General features: G+C 44.0%; 1 protein-coding gene across 2 annotated transcripts in view; it reads right to left on the bottom strand.

The window, feature by feature from the left end:
- The window catches only part of TYK2 (tyrosine kinase 2), a 99,802-nt gene that overhangs the window by 13,206 nt on the left and 71,560 nt on the right, over positions 1-15,036 (bottom strand). For both annotated transcript variants that reach the window (XM_089657631.1, XM_089657632.1), the window contains exons 16-20: positions 14,433-14,568; positions 12,625-12,776; positions 10,833-10,983; positions 8,404-8,501; positions 2,103-2,295 (exon numbers count right to left, since the gene is read on the bottom strand). In XM_089657631.1, coding sequence (XP_089513757.1) covers positions 2,103-2,295; positions 8,404-8,501; positions 10,833-10,983; positions 12,625-12,776; positions 14,433-14,568 — 730 coding nt within the window. The remainder of the gene's footprint in view (positions 1-2,102; positions 2,296-8,403; positions 8,502-10,832; positions 10,984-12,624; positions 12,777-14,432; positions 14,569-15,036) is intronic.

The following is a 15,036-nucleotide window of genomic DNA, read 5'->3' as shown; positions in this document are numbered from 1 at the left end:
CTCCGTTTTTGTGTGGGGACACATTGGATGCCTTCAGCTGCCACTGAGCACTTGCTGGGCGTCCGTGTGTCCCTCTGTCTTTAAGGAGGGGTGGACTTCCTCCAGGAAAACTTGCCTTTAATTTATTCACTGTTATATGTGCTTGGGGACCCTCAAAAATATAGAGTTAGGACCGCAGTATACAGAGAAGCCTTGCCACTGGCACTGCAGCTTCCACATATACAGCGGGTAAAAGAAGTATTGAACTCATCACCGTTTTTCTCAGTAAATATATTTCTAAAGGTGCTATTGACATGACATTTTCACAACATGTCGGTAACAGCCCATGCAATCCATACATACAAAGAAACCAAAACAAATACGTTCAGAAATGTAGTTATGTTATAAAATGGAAAAAGTATTGAACGCACGAAAGGAGGTGCAAAAAGGCTACAAATCTATCAGTAATTAGAAAGCAATCCCGCCCCTTGTCAGTGCAAATTAATATCAGCTGGTTCAGTCTCAACTGATGGCCTATAAAAAAGGTGCTTCACGTTAATAAACTACCTCTTCCACTGCAGGGATCTTTCAGCTCCATTTTTAATAATCTCACAGGGTTGTCTTGAGTTGCCACTATAATTGACAAACTCCATTTGTCTACCGGAGGGATCTCTAAACCTTCCAAAAAAAGGGCCAGTTTATTACCCTTTCAGACTTTAGAGGTACTGGACTGTTCCAGTGGGAGTAGAAAATGTCCTGGTGTCAGTAACAATGCCCCATCATTGGTGTCAGTGAGATGAATATTGTCCCATCATTGGTGTCCATGAGAGGAATAGTGCCCCATTGCTGATATCAGTGGGAGGAATAGTGCTCCATCAGTGGTGTCAGTGGAAGGAACAGTGCCTCATAACATGTCCTGGTGTCCATATCCTGGTGCCAGTAACCATGCCTCATCATTGGTGTACATGAGAGAAATAGCGTCCCATCACTGGTGTCCATAAGAGGAATAGTGCCCCATCATTTGTGTCATGTCAGTGGAAGGAATAGTGCCCCATCAGTGGTGTCAGTAGGAAGAATAGTGTGCCATCATTGCTGTTAGTGGGAGGAATGGTGCCCTATCATTGCCGTTAGTGTGAGGAATGGTGTCCCATCATTGCCGTTAGTGGGAGGAATGGTGTCCCATCATTGCCGTTAGTGGGAGGAATGGTGTCCCATCATTGCCGTTAGTGGGAGGAATGGTGTCCCATCATTGCCGTTAGTGGGAGGAATGGTGTCCCATCATTGCCGTTAGTGGGAGGAATGGTGTCCCATCATTGCCGTTAGTGGGAGGAATGGTGTCCCATCATTGCCGTTAGTGGGAGGAATGGTGTCCCATCATTGCTGTTAGTGGGAGGAATGGTGTCCCATCATTGCCGTTAGTGGGAGGAATGGTGTCCCATCATTGCCGTTAGTGGGAGGAATGGTGTCCCATCATTGCCGTTAGTGGGAGGAATGGTGTCCCATCATTGCCGTTAGTGGGAGGAATGGTGTCCCATCATTGCCGTTAGTGGGAGGAATGGTGTCCCATCATTGCCGTTAGTGGGAGGAATGGTGTCCCATCATTGCTGTTAGTGGGAGGAATGGTGTCCCCATCATTGCTGTTAGTGGGAGGAATGGTGTCCCCATCATTGCTGTTAGTGGGAGGAATGGTGTCCCCATCATTGCTGTTAGTGGGAGGAATGGTGTCCCATCATTGGTGTCAGTGGGAAAAATGTTGCCCCATTGTTAATGTCAATGGGAGAAACAGCTACCTAAGGGCTAGATAAAGACAAGTGGAGGTCCGTATTCGGCCCTCGGGCCAAAGTTTGGAGACCACTGCTTCATTGCTTACCTTACCTTTGTTTTTTATACAGACAAATACTACAGAGGCTGCAGTGTCAATGTCACCTCTGCTAAGGAAATCTTCTTCTAATAAACATAAGCAACTGAATTTGAGGCGCAGTGCTATTTAGGTGGGTTGGGTGAATAGAACATTCAGTGAAATGATTGTAGTAAACTGCCACCTGAATCTAAGGTTGGAATTCACCTTTAAGGAAAGCCAACAGAAAGCTGTAACATGCCTGTGATCAGAAATGCGCACATACCTTGCTCACTGCAGCATCCCTTGTACTTGACAATGTTTTCATGGTAAAGGGTCTTCAGAATCTTAATTTCTCCTTTCCAGCTGGTTTCCAGCTGCTGACTGCAGCCTGACTTTAGCGATTTCACAGCCACCATCTCCCCTGTCCCATCGTTGTTTGGATCATAGCAATACAGGCTTACTTTCCCAAAGTGTCCCTGCACAGGGTTAAAAAAAAACAACAACCCATCACTGTAACAAATATTCTGAAAGCCCTAAAAATATTCAGAAGAATTCAGCCGTTCATTTCACAGGTGTAACTTATTTGCTCCGAATTCTTCATTTTGTTAGCTATATCTAATTTTCTATATAAAAAAAAGAAGAACTTTAACTTACCTGTATATTCCATATCTTGGAGTACAGTGCAGGACAGAGGCAGAATGTTTATAAACCATGGGTTATAGGCATGTACCTTCAGGTCAGTAGGCATTGGTAAAGCTTAAAGCTTTAAAGGACACGCCACTTGGGTACCCCAGTCTGAGTCCTCAGTTTCAAAGCAAGCAATGCAGAGTAACAAGTTGAGTTTAGGTTTTTTGTATCCTGTAATGTACTTTATTATATAGAATTTACAGGTAAGTAAAAATTCCTTTGATCTTAATCATACAGCACAGAACACGGGCGGAATATTCATTTACCATGGAACGCCCCAAGCAATGAACTAATTAATTGGGCAACGAAGAGGCAAATAGAACTAAGCCAACAGGCCCAACAACAAGGGTCAGAAGACCCAACCATGGACAGCCACTGCAAGAACCTTGCAACCAAAAGCTGCACCAGCAGGAGATTGGATGTCCACCTGGTAAACGTCTGGAAAAGCTTGCAGAGAAGACCAGGTGGTGGCCTTATACAACTGGGCTACACAGAAGCTCAGTGCCAAAATGACCACCAATCTGATGGAACGGGTGTGTAAAAACGCAGGAGAGGATTACTCTTTGAGAATGTAAGCTCTTACAATCAGATAACTGTCATCACTCCTGTCATGAAGAAAAGAGTGCATAGCACCTGCTTTAGGGAGGATTACACTCTCTACTTTCTCCAACAGCAGTCTAATGTAGGTGGGAGGGAGAAGGCAGGGTGGGCCCTTCTCCCTCTCTCCCCTTTGTCATGAAAAAGAAAGAGCAGTCTTCACTTTTGGTGACCACACTGAGGAGGTCTAAAATAAAAGTGACAAGAGGGTAAAGGGAGCAAGTTAGCCCCAGAGTTCCCCTCTCCCTAACATAGCCACCCGGCCTCCCCCAGAGTCACACAGGACCCCTTAGTTAAATGCACCCCACAGAGCCCCCCCCTTCCCAGCTCCCCTCCTTCCTTTATACCACCCAACACCAAGTCAGACTGACACGGACAAAACGGGTCATTTTTTCTTCCAATCACAACACCAACTTAGGGACATTTTTCCTTCCAGTGACACCACTGATTCAGGGACATTTTTTTGTGTGACACAACAGATGCAGGGGCATATCTTGATAGAAAAGGTGCAGCGCTAAAACATATGCATATAAAAGTGCAAAGTGATCAGTACATATTTAATCATCCAAGATAGCCTAAAAGAACATATGCATAAAAATATAAAATATATAGAGAAATCTTATGCTCCATGAAATGTATCACCATCAGGTGATAATAGATGGTGATAAATGTCCCAAAAAGAGACGTGAGGATCCTTTCAAGATCACAATATCCGTGTGCGGGTAATAAATCCAAGGGTGCCAGATGCCGTGATTAGATAAGCAAAATGCGCACTCACCAGAAGTGCACTATAAACACACATTTGAGATATTATCCTGTCTCATCAGGTATGCTCAGGTCATCTGTCCCGGATTCAGCCAGGTCCACATTTATTTATTTCAGGTACTTATATAGCGCTGTCAATTTATGCAGCGCTTTACACATATATATTGTACATTCACATCAGTCCCTAACCCTCAAGGGGTGTACAATCTAAGGTCCCTAACTTACATTCATACACATATTAGGGCCAATTTAGACAGGATCCAATTAACCTACCAGCATGTCTTTGGAGTGTGGGAGGAAACCGGAGTACCCGGAGGAAACCCACGCAGACACAGGGAGAACATGCAAACGCCAGACAGGTGGTGCCATGGCTGGGATTCGAACCAATGACCCGAGTACTGCCAGGCGGAACTGCTAACCATTTAGCCACTGTGCTGTCCACATAACACAGGATCTTTAGGCAGATGTCACAGCGTCTGGTCATGTCTGCGTAAGGTTCTCTGGGGTCCCTTAGTGTGTATCACTGCGTTGGGTCATTACTAAAGAGTGCTCTGCAAATGACGGCACTCACAAGGAGAGCCCAATGAAGGACACCACATAGCGTGATACTGCATTGAGGGGTAGTTTATTCCACCGATAACATAAACAAAGGAAAGAAAATACACTGACCATAAAAGTTCAGGATGGCCACCAGCGGTTGTGTAACGCCTCAGTTGCTGTAGCCCCCCCCGGCACGTTTCGTGCTAGGCACTTAGTCATAGGGTGAGCCCGCACGAAACGCATACCTTGTCCTCCTACAAAGCACTCCACAGTCAAAGCTCAACAGTTTGACCTATTTTTATATGCTGAGTTCTGCTGTTTGATCTAGTTTTAAATCCTGGTCTCCACTGTTTGATCTATTTTTAAATACTGGGCTCAACTATCTGGTCTATTTTTAGATCCTGGGTTCCACGGTTTGATCTATTTTTAAATCGTGGGCTCAACTGTTAGATCTATTTTTAAATACACTGTTCAATCTGTTTTTAGATCCTGGGCTCAAATTGTGCAATGTAGTTTTAAATCCTGGGCTCAAGAATTCAATCTATTTTTAAATTTTGGGCTCAACTGTTAGATCAAACAATTAAGCCCAGGATCTAAAAATAGACTAAATATTTGAGTCCAGTATTTAAAAATTAATCGCATAGCTGAGCCCAGGATTTAAAAATGGATCGACCAGTTGAGCTCAGGATCTAAAAATAGACTGAATAGTTGAGTCCATCATCTAAAAATAATGGATTGTTGAGCCCAGGATCTAAAACAGATCCAGCAGTTGAGACTAGGATTTAAAAATAGATCTATTTTAAATAAACAGTTAAAAAAACAAGAAGATAATGTAAATCGCCCATCAAACAGGGCAGCACAGTGGCTAAATGGCTAGCACTTCCGCATGGCAGTACTAGGGTTGTTGGTTTGAATCCCAACCACGGCACCACCTGCCTGGAGTTTGCATGTCCTCCCTCACTCCAAAGACATGCTGGTAGGTGAATTGGCCCCTGTCAAATTGGCCCATGTATGTATGAATGTGAGTTAGGGACTTTAGATTGTACGCCCCTTGAGGGTTAGGGACTGATGTGAATGTACAATATATATGTAAAACGCTGTGTAAATTGACAGCACTATATAAGTACCTGAAATAATAATAGTAAGGGGAAGGACATCCAGGGCCCGCTCCTAGTCCTTCGCATCCCGAGCGGTCCTCTTGGCATTCCAGAGGAGCAGGTAGCTCAGAGCGCATAGCGTCACCTCTCCTCGGCACACCACTCTTCTCCTCCCAGTGACGTCACATCCGCCTAGGCTTGCGATTCACGCTGGTTACAGAGACTTCTGGTACAGTCCACAGCGTGCCAGGATCTCCCCCACCACCTACTGCAACTTCCCCGATGCCAAGTGGACTCCCTCAGGATACGCAGGACTCGAAGTGGGCCCTGGATGTCCTTCCCCCTACTATTGATGGGCGATTTTATTATCTTTTATTAGTGTTTTTATTTGTGGCTCCATAAATTTTACCCACATACTGCACTCAGAAGGCGCCTCTCTCCCTCTGTCTTGTATTTACCTTTAGAGCTTGGCATACTGTGGGATGGCTGCCATCTTGGTTTGTTGATTCACCATGGACATTGGACTTTTATGGACTGGTTACATACCATATATTATGGCTTACTAAGATCAACCATTACTAGTGGACTGAATTTGCATGTATACTGTGTAGTACAAATTCTGTTCCTGGGGGGGGTGCAAGGAAGAGGTGTGGGTTGTGCTCTCCATTCATTTGAAGATTTAAACCTAAACCCATGGTGTATGAATATTCTGTCTGTGTCCTGTGCTGTAGGATTCAGGCTTCATACAACCTGGGCTTAAAAAAATGCCGCTTCTACAAGCATTTGTGGTTTTCATCTCAGCCTATAAAAGCACCTCTTTGTTAGCCTATGTGTCCATGCACACACAGGTGTTTACAAAACGTATTAGGAGTGTTTACAGGCCAAAAAAGAAAAAAAAAAAAAGAGCTGAACAAGCTGCTCTCAGGACACTGATAACAGCCCAAACTAGAACTTCAGAAATTGGATGGAAAAAATGTCTGAAGTTCAAGTGTGGACTGTTATCAGTGTCCTGAGCACGGCTTGCTGTTGGAATCAGATCTATGGGCGTTTAACATTGTAAACTGGGGTGATGGTGGATCCCCTATATCTCCTTGACCAGATTGAAGCATATATGACGTTATTGATGTCCCTATGAAGAGGGGCTTATTACATTCTCATTATATATCAACTGGACTTTTATTTTCATTTGTTACAGTTATTTCAAGCGCAGCACTCCTATGTTATTTATATTTAGGCAAGGCAGCTTATATGGTGTGTGATGGTGTCATAGTGAGAATCAGGGCTAGATTTGTGTACAGCCAACACAGACAGTGGCCCAGGGGAGAAGGGGCAGCACACAGGTCACCCACAGATCAAGCCTGTAGCACATTCCTGTATGTAAGAAGAGACTGCCGTCCTGCCTGCAAGGTTTGTACATTTTAGATGTAAGAATGATATAAGTGTGTGCTGGGTCAGATTACCCAGAAATGAAGTGTGCTAGAATTACAGGATGAAGATCGTGGGGGGGGAAGTAGAAAATATGCAACTGAACGCTTTGAAAGAACAGTGAAGTTCGGTTCCATTTGAACAGCAGTTGACCCTGATCGTTCGATAACCCTTAGTCTTTAATTTCAGTTGAACAAGCACAGAATAGGCAAACTTGTCAAACCTTAAAAGCGTAACTAAACCCATCTATTTAACAATTTAAAAAAACTGTTACAATCCCGGCATGTCGGGAATGCTGTCACAGTTGCTTGCGCTCTGAACCAAACTGTCAAACCATCAAATGGCTGGTGTCATAACTGATCACATGTGTAGCGCAATGGCAGTTGCAGATCAAACAGAGGGTGATGGCAGCTTCCATGGCTGAAAAGGATAGGAGGGTTTAGTTCCTCTTTAAAGTAAAATTCTGGGATATGTCTAATTATCTTAAAAATGCTCCTCTTAACACTTTTACTAACTAACCTGCGCACTGTATACTTGCCTATTTTCAGGCCGCTCCAGTCTGGTCACATGATCCAGCTCCCCAGTATCAGCAAGCAGCAGTTTCAGAAGAGAGGAGAGATCACTGACTACAGATGAACCATAGTAAGCCTATGAGTGATGTCACAATCCCAGGCATTCCAGTGGTTGACTAGCTCTCTCCCCCTCTTCCCTGCAGCCGGTGCTGGCTGACACAGGGGAGACCACATGAATGGACCTGAGCAGCCTGAAAATAGGTAAGTATACAGATCTTTCTTTAGCTGGCCCACACATGGATCAAAATTTGGCCTATTCAGCAGGTCCTGGCTGAATTCAATCCATGTATGGCCATTGTGGTTGAAAGGAAGCCAATCTACCTATCAGTCTATAAACTGCAGTGCTGATCAGTGTATTCTGACGGTGGGGAAGCCTCCCTACTGTCTGAAAACAAAGACACAGCGGGAAGGATTCCGCCATCCACACGGAGTGTGTCAATATGGGAATTGGGTCAATTTTATTTTCATTCAATCCACTGGTTGAACGAGAAAACTTACTAATGTATGGGCAGCTTTACGTAGGTTAGATGGAATAGGCGTTAGGAGGGAGGAGTGGACATTTTTAGGATTAGGTAGTTATAGCCTGGAAATCCATTTAAAGCCCAATTTACTAAAGGCAGTTGAGAATCTTTACTGAAAAAGTGTGAATACAGTAGTATTAATGGTATTCTTCACTGGAAACACTTAAACTCAGATTGAAGTGTCCATATACAGCACTTTTAGTTAAACAATGTCCGATATTGTCAGTATGATCCGAAGGCTAAATGGTACATTGGGGTAGGGAGGAAAAAAAATGGCACAAGACAGCTAGTCTAGGAGGCTGAAATATACATCCAGGACCCAGGGAGAATGCAGGAAGGTGTGAGAGGACAGAGCGAAAGAAGGAGCCAAAGCACAATACCTCTCCCAACTCCCGAATCTTTTTCAGGTATCTCTTCTGGAATATTGTGGGGTCTGCGATTGAGAAATCGGGGTTCATGGACGCGATGTCCGATAAATCTACAGGAGACAAACACAGTTAAAAATCAGAAATCATGCAGTGCTGAAAATATAGGTTCCATACTTTGCTTCTCTTCTCGCATCTCCATTACAAAATCAAGCAAGAATATCTCAATGAATACACAAGAACAAAGATATACATTTTCCCTTTTCTCTTCGCCTTGACATAATGCCTCAGTTCCAATGAACATTTATCATTTCCCATGCGCTTGGAAGCTGTCAGCATCAAAAACATACAAAATTCTTCTTAATAATGCAAATAAGAACTCAGTATATGATCAGAACAGAAGATATTTATCATATAGGGTGTAGGAGGTAAGGAAAGTACCCAGTTCATCCACGTATGGAAGAGCGCGACCCACTCACTTATCCCATGTGAGAATACGGTGTTTGGCCCTGCACCATCATCATGCAGCCAAATAGAGCAGCTCAGAGCTTATGCAGAATTTTTTTCCTCACTCTTGGTGACTGAACAGAGCAGTGGGGAGCTAAAGAGCTGCCCCCCCCCCTGAAAAATGCTTTGTTTGCCTCGTGGTAAAAGCAATATTCTACCTATGATAATGCTTTGTCCTGGCAATTGGGCCTTTCCCCACACCAAGAAATTCTGGGTTTTTCGGGGAGCTCATAGCAGCTCTGGAACACATGCAAGGTAGAAGGCACTTCAGGGGTGTGGAAATTTAAAAAAAAAAAAAAAAAATACTTGCCCAGGGACTAAATCGTGGCCCCAATCTACTTGTCCCTCATGACAATCTGCTTGGCCTGATAGAAATTTTTTTTTAACCAAAACCGTATTTAAATTGGAGTGATTTTAGGAATGTCGGGGCTTTTAAAAACAAAAGAGGCTTTATGGCGACTTAAACGTGTAATATTTTTAACATTGCGGTGTTTATCTCCTCCTCCCCCCCGCCTCTCTCCAGCACAGCACCCGGGGACTACAGGTATGGGAGAGACCTTGCAGTGTAATGAACAAGGATTGGCTGCTCATCAGAAAAGGGGGGTCAGGGCTTATACTTTATCCCTTTCGCTGCCACAGCCATGTTTTCGTTTTTTTGCCCACATTTAAAAAAATCATTTTAGGCCTGAAGATTACACAGAACCCCCAAACATGATATATTTTCTGAAAGCAGAGACCCTAGAGAATAAAATAGTGGTAGGTTCAATTTTTTATGTTGCATAAAACAGCAAAATTTTAGCAAGAAATAAAAGTAAGTTAATTTTAGGGCACAAAAAAGCAATAAATTTCCTTATTTTTTTTTTAAATATAAAAGACGAGGTTGCAGCGAGTAAATAAATATCCAACTTGTCAAACCTTAAATTTGTGCGCTCGTGAAATGGCGACGAACTTCACTACCCTATATTTTCTATAGGCGACACTTTTAAAGCTCCTTATAGGTCACCAGTATAGTGTACAGAGGAGGTCTGGTGCTAGAATTATCGCTCTCATCCTAGCATGCGCGGTGATATGTGACATGAGTATTGCAATCAACGGTTTCATGCGTAGGCGCCCCAGCGTGTGCTTTTACTTTTGTACGTGCATATATGGGGGGGGGTGCCTCAATATTTTTTTTTGGGGGGGGGGGGGAGGGGGATGGTATGTGCTTGGGTGTAACTTTAATTTTTTACAATTAAAATTTTTTTTTTTCATTACATAGTGGACAAAGTCCCCTGTGTGATGATTTTTGGTGACAAGTTCTCTTTGAGACATCCAAGGTCTAAGAGACCCTGGATGTCTCCACTCTGCTCCACTGAATGTAATGTGGTCATGCACCATATTACATTCTTTCCCGGGGTTTGTATTACAATCTCTCATCGGGGACCCGGAAGTGACAACGTAACTTCAGGGTCAGCACAAGAAGGGGAGGGGAGTGGACTTGTCTGCTCTTCTATAGCCGACGGCGAGCCGGGCCCGCAGATGGGCAAGTGGAGCCCGGGAAACCTCATACAGGGGGCACATAGAGGCCGGCACTGTGTGAAAGCAATCGGCGGCAGCGCTGCTGCCGATGGCTTCACCTGGCAGGTGAGGAAAAGGAAGAGAAAAACTACCTGTACGGCGCCCGGAACTACATGTCCTTGGCGTCGGGCGATAGGAATCAAACATCCCTGCACTTCATGGTACCTGATCTATACCCATTTTGAAACTACAACCAAAGCAAAAGACGCAAGATATGCATTATGTAAAACCGTTACTGCAAGTGCTTACTATAAGAATGCCACAACTTTCATTCTATCTTGATAAAATTCCATACTAATCCTCAACAAAGCAAACGTTATACTGGCAAGCATGTCTGGGTAGAGCAAATTGACACAACCCCTATGATGCTCTTTCCTCACCATGGGGCTGCAGTTGTGTCAGGTCTCGGAGGATTGTCCGGAAGGAGGGTCTTCCAGAAGGGTTGTAATTGTGACATTGTCTAATCAGATCCGCCAGTTCTTTGAAGGATGGTTCAGGGAGACCCAGCTCCTTTTCATAAAACCGTTCTTTCTGTAGAGAAGTTGATAAAACAGCACAATAATCTAGTTAATGGAAAATGTTGTAATTTCAAACAGCACAACTACAAAATGATTGAATGAGTTATAAAGTCTCAAGGGGCTCTCGAACAGGATTCCAAAGCCCTTGTGAATATCAGAGCTATCCTTAAAGGCGTGAAATCAACTACTATTGAAGAGATCAGTTAATTTGGTGCAGCTACAAGGGCACATCATATAGGACAATTTTAAATGGGATATCAACATATTGTAAAACGTTACATACATCATGATAAAGGTTAGCTTCAGATGTAGGGACGGATTGATTTTAAAGGTTAGATTTAATTCTGGGATGAGTAGGTTCATTATAAGGCCCCTTTTGCATGGCAGGTCTGATCAGGTCTGCCTGTTAGTTTTCCAGGCAGACATGATCAGACGGTCCATTCACCCTATGGGCCGGCATGTGTAAATGGACTTGTGTCCGTTTACAGCTGACTACCTCTGGTCCGGTCTGTTAAAATAAAACTGAAGGGAGTCCATTTACACTTGGCTGCCCATAGAGTAGAGAGAGCTCTGTCTATGTCTGCTCTGCATAAACTGAGGGGACAATGATTTGTCACCCACCTGCTCTGCTCCGATCAGCAGCGGATCAGCAGGCAGATCTCCTGCTGTTCAAAATGGAGTATGTCCTGTGTGAAAGTGGCCTAAGAGTTAATAGTTAATAAAATATATGTAGAACAATGAACAGTAGGGACCAGAAGGTGCTGAAATATACCTTCTGCCTTTACTGTTAAAGTCCAACTCCTGGTAAAAAAAATGTTTTTGCACAGCGCCACATGAGTTACCTACCCGTTTTGTCTAGGGCTGAACGCAGGGCTTATACTCACCTGATCCTTTGATCCTCCGGAAAACGCTGCTCCTCCACGTCCACCAGTGGGCTGTTCCTGCCGTCCTCACAACCAGAGCCAGTCTATGGGCATGATTATGTCAGGAACAGTCCACTGCACAAGACTGCAGGAAGTGGGGGGTAGTGGGATAGGCAGGGACCAGTCTTGCGATTAGGTAAGTATATTTCTGTTCTCATTACCTCTAGACAAAAACTAGCAGTTAACTCATGCAGTGTGCAGCACAGACCCACAGCATGGACCAAAAAAAAAAAATTCCCAGAGTTCTGCTGTTTTAAGATACCGGTGCAGCTGGTGAAAAATTCTATGAAATTTTTGACTTTCTATATGTCCATATATGCAAATGCATAGGCTCAGCCAATCTTCTTCCGTGTGACACCTCTTGGGTCTGGCGATAGGCTACACAGGCAATGGGTGCTGCATTGTGAAGAGAATGGGCACTGCTGCTAGTTACCTTGGAAGTCAGGGCATTTCAGAAGGGGGGAGGGAGGGGGTCTTGGTAACACTTTGAAGGCGACATTAGTAAGTCTGTAGGCAAGATGTGTTACCCTATAATGTTTTTCAGTTACAACATTTAAAGGAAAAGCCCACTTTTGGTAGATTTTTCCTTGTTTAACATGGCTGGACTCTCACATAAACAGCCCTACCAATGTAAATAAATACTTAACAACCACTACAGCCCTGCTTTGGTGAATTCTTTTTAGTGACCCCCTCCTTAGTGACTTCTGCATGACAGACTCCCGCTGTGTTACCTCAGGTGGTGTCCTCTCCTTCAAAGGGACTTCCCCATTAAAGCATATTTCCAGTAAGGTAGTCCCGAAACTCCATTTGTCAGCAGTGGTACTGAGAGTGGAGACATTTCGAACACACTCTGGTGCAATCCATGGGATTCTGTCCACACGCTCTGGAAAAAAGATGAAAAAGTCAGCAGTACTGCCGTGAATTTTAGATACTTTTTGTATACATACCATTTACATACTCAGCTGTGCTTTCCAGCATTGCAAAAAAAAATGCCCCCCCAAAAAAAGGGAAGGTCTCTGCCCGTAGGCACTAAAAATCTAAATTTGTACACAAAAAAAGTCACCTTGTCCAAAGGAGCCACCAAGTTTCATGTAACTATATGGTTGTTTTAAATTAAAGAGAACACAAAGGCTGCCTTTACAGACTTGTCAATCTGAAAATGTGAACTGCCTGGCTGTCACACTGATATACCTATTTGATTCCCGTGCTCCCTGGGATCTGAAAAAATATACAATCGATCAGCCGCAATATCATGACCACCCACAAAAACATCATGACCACCCACAATAACTTCATGACCACCCACCTAATATTGAGTAAGTCGCCCTTTTGCCATCAAAACAGCCCTGAGCCATCGAGATATGGACATCACTAGAACTCTGAAGGTATGCTGTGGTATCTGGCACCAACCTGTCAGTAGCAAATCTTTTAAGTCCTGTAACTTGTGAGATTAGGCCTTCATGGGCGGCATCTTTGGGCCATCTCTTCCCCAGGTATGTGGCACACACCCATCCTTTCACATAATGTAAAAGAAAACGTAATTCATCAGACCAGGCCATCTTCTTCCATTGCTCCATGGTCCAGATCTGATGCTCATGTGCATGTGCTCTGAACATGGTGTCAGCATAGGAACCCTGACCAGTCTGCAGCTATGCTGTCCCATATGCAACACTGTTCTGCCACTTTTCTCTCAAAACCAACATTAACTTTTTCAGCAATTTGATCTACAGTAGCTCTTCTATTGGATTGAACCACACAGACCAGCCTTTGCTCCCTACGTGCATCAGTGAGCGTTGGCTGCTCATGAACCTGTTGTTGGTTCACCAACTTTCCTTCCTTGGACCACTTTTGGTTGGTCCTGACCACTGCAGACTGGGAACATCCCATAAGAGCTGCAGTTTTGGAGTTGCTCTGGCCCCAGGGGCGGACTGACCATTTGGAAACTCGGGCACTGCCCGAGGGCCCGGGGTCAGTAGGGGGCCCCATGAGATACCCCTGGTACCTTTTTCATAGGCTTTTTTGAGTTTGGGCAAGGACACAGGGGCCCCATGATCTCCTATTGCCTGGGGGCCCCATGAGTTGTCAGTCAGCCCCTGTCTGACCCAGTCATCTAACCATTACAATTTGGCAAAGTTGCTCAAATCCTTATACTTCAATACATCAACTGCTGCCTAATATATCCCACTCACTTTCAGATGCCATTGTAATTAGATAATGAATGTTATTCACTTTGTCTCTCAGTGGTCATAATGTTATGGCTGATCGTAGTAGTCTATCCCAAAAGTTTTAGTCCAACACAAGAACCTCAATACCCAATACCCAATACAGACAGTCACTTTTAGAGATGTGTGGGCTTGGCTTCAAAGTCAGAAAGAATTCAGGGCCCTGTTGATGGACTGCACATGGGGGCCAGGAGCTCACTTGGTGCCCAGAAGTGAATTACAGCATCATCAAAATGTGTTGCCTGCATCTTGCAGGGCTGTTTGTTGAGACACCCGGTACCAGACAAATGCACATATTCTGACATATCACTCAGTACCCTCTCTGGACAACACTGTGAAGGTCACGCCTGGATCGCTGAGTTTAATGAATGGAGAAGACCCATCTTCTAGACCTTTCCGGGCCAGTAGGATGTTTTTAGCGCAGACATTTCCATGGACCAAATTCTTAACTTCCTGCAGAAAGAAAAATATTGATCTGTTCTATCATATCACTAAAATATGCCGTCATTTCTGTATAAAACGTAACTACAGTACATTTTAGCAACATAGCTATTCCACAAAGTAGAAAACTAAGACCTTGTGGACTCACACAAATAAATCCCAGAATATTATGTAAGGGGCTCACCAAATCTTATTACCCTTCATGGATGCCCATCCCTGAAAGCAGCAACAGTCGGCTGTATGAAATGGAAATAAGGGGCCGGGGGCTTGTTTTTAGTGACAATGATGGCTTGATACCAACTCACAGGAGTCACGGTTGTTAAAAGCCTCCACTGTTCTGCCTGAAGCTCATCTTTATTTCAGGTACTTATATAGCGCTGTCAATTTACGCAGCACTTTACGTATGTATTGTACATTCACATCAGTCCCTAACCCTCAAGGGGTGTACAATCTAAGGTCCCTAACTCACATTCATACATA

Source organism: Staurois parvus, unplaced genomic scaffold, assembly GCF_062004578.1.
Source record: "Staurois parvus isolate SC_StPar_1 unplaced genomic scaffold, SC_StPar_1.0 ptg001014l, whole genome shotgun sequence".
In the NCBI taxonomy this organism is placed as follows: Eukaryota; Metazoa; Chordata; class Amphibia; order Anura; family Ranidae; genus Staurois; species Staurois parvus.
The sequence above is the reverse complement of the archived record's forward strand: the minus strand, read 5'-3'. Positions and strand labels throughout refer to the sequence as shown.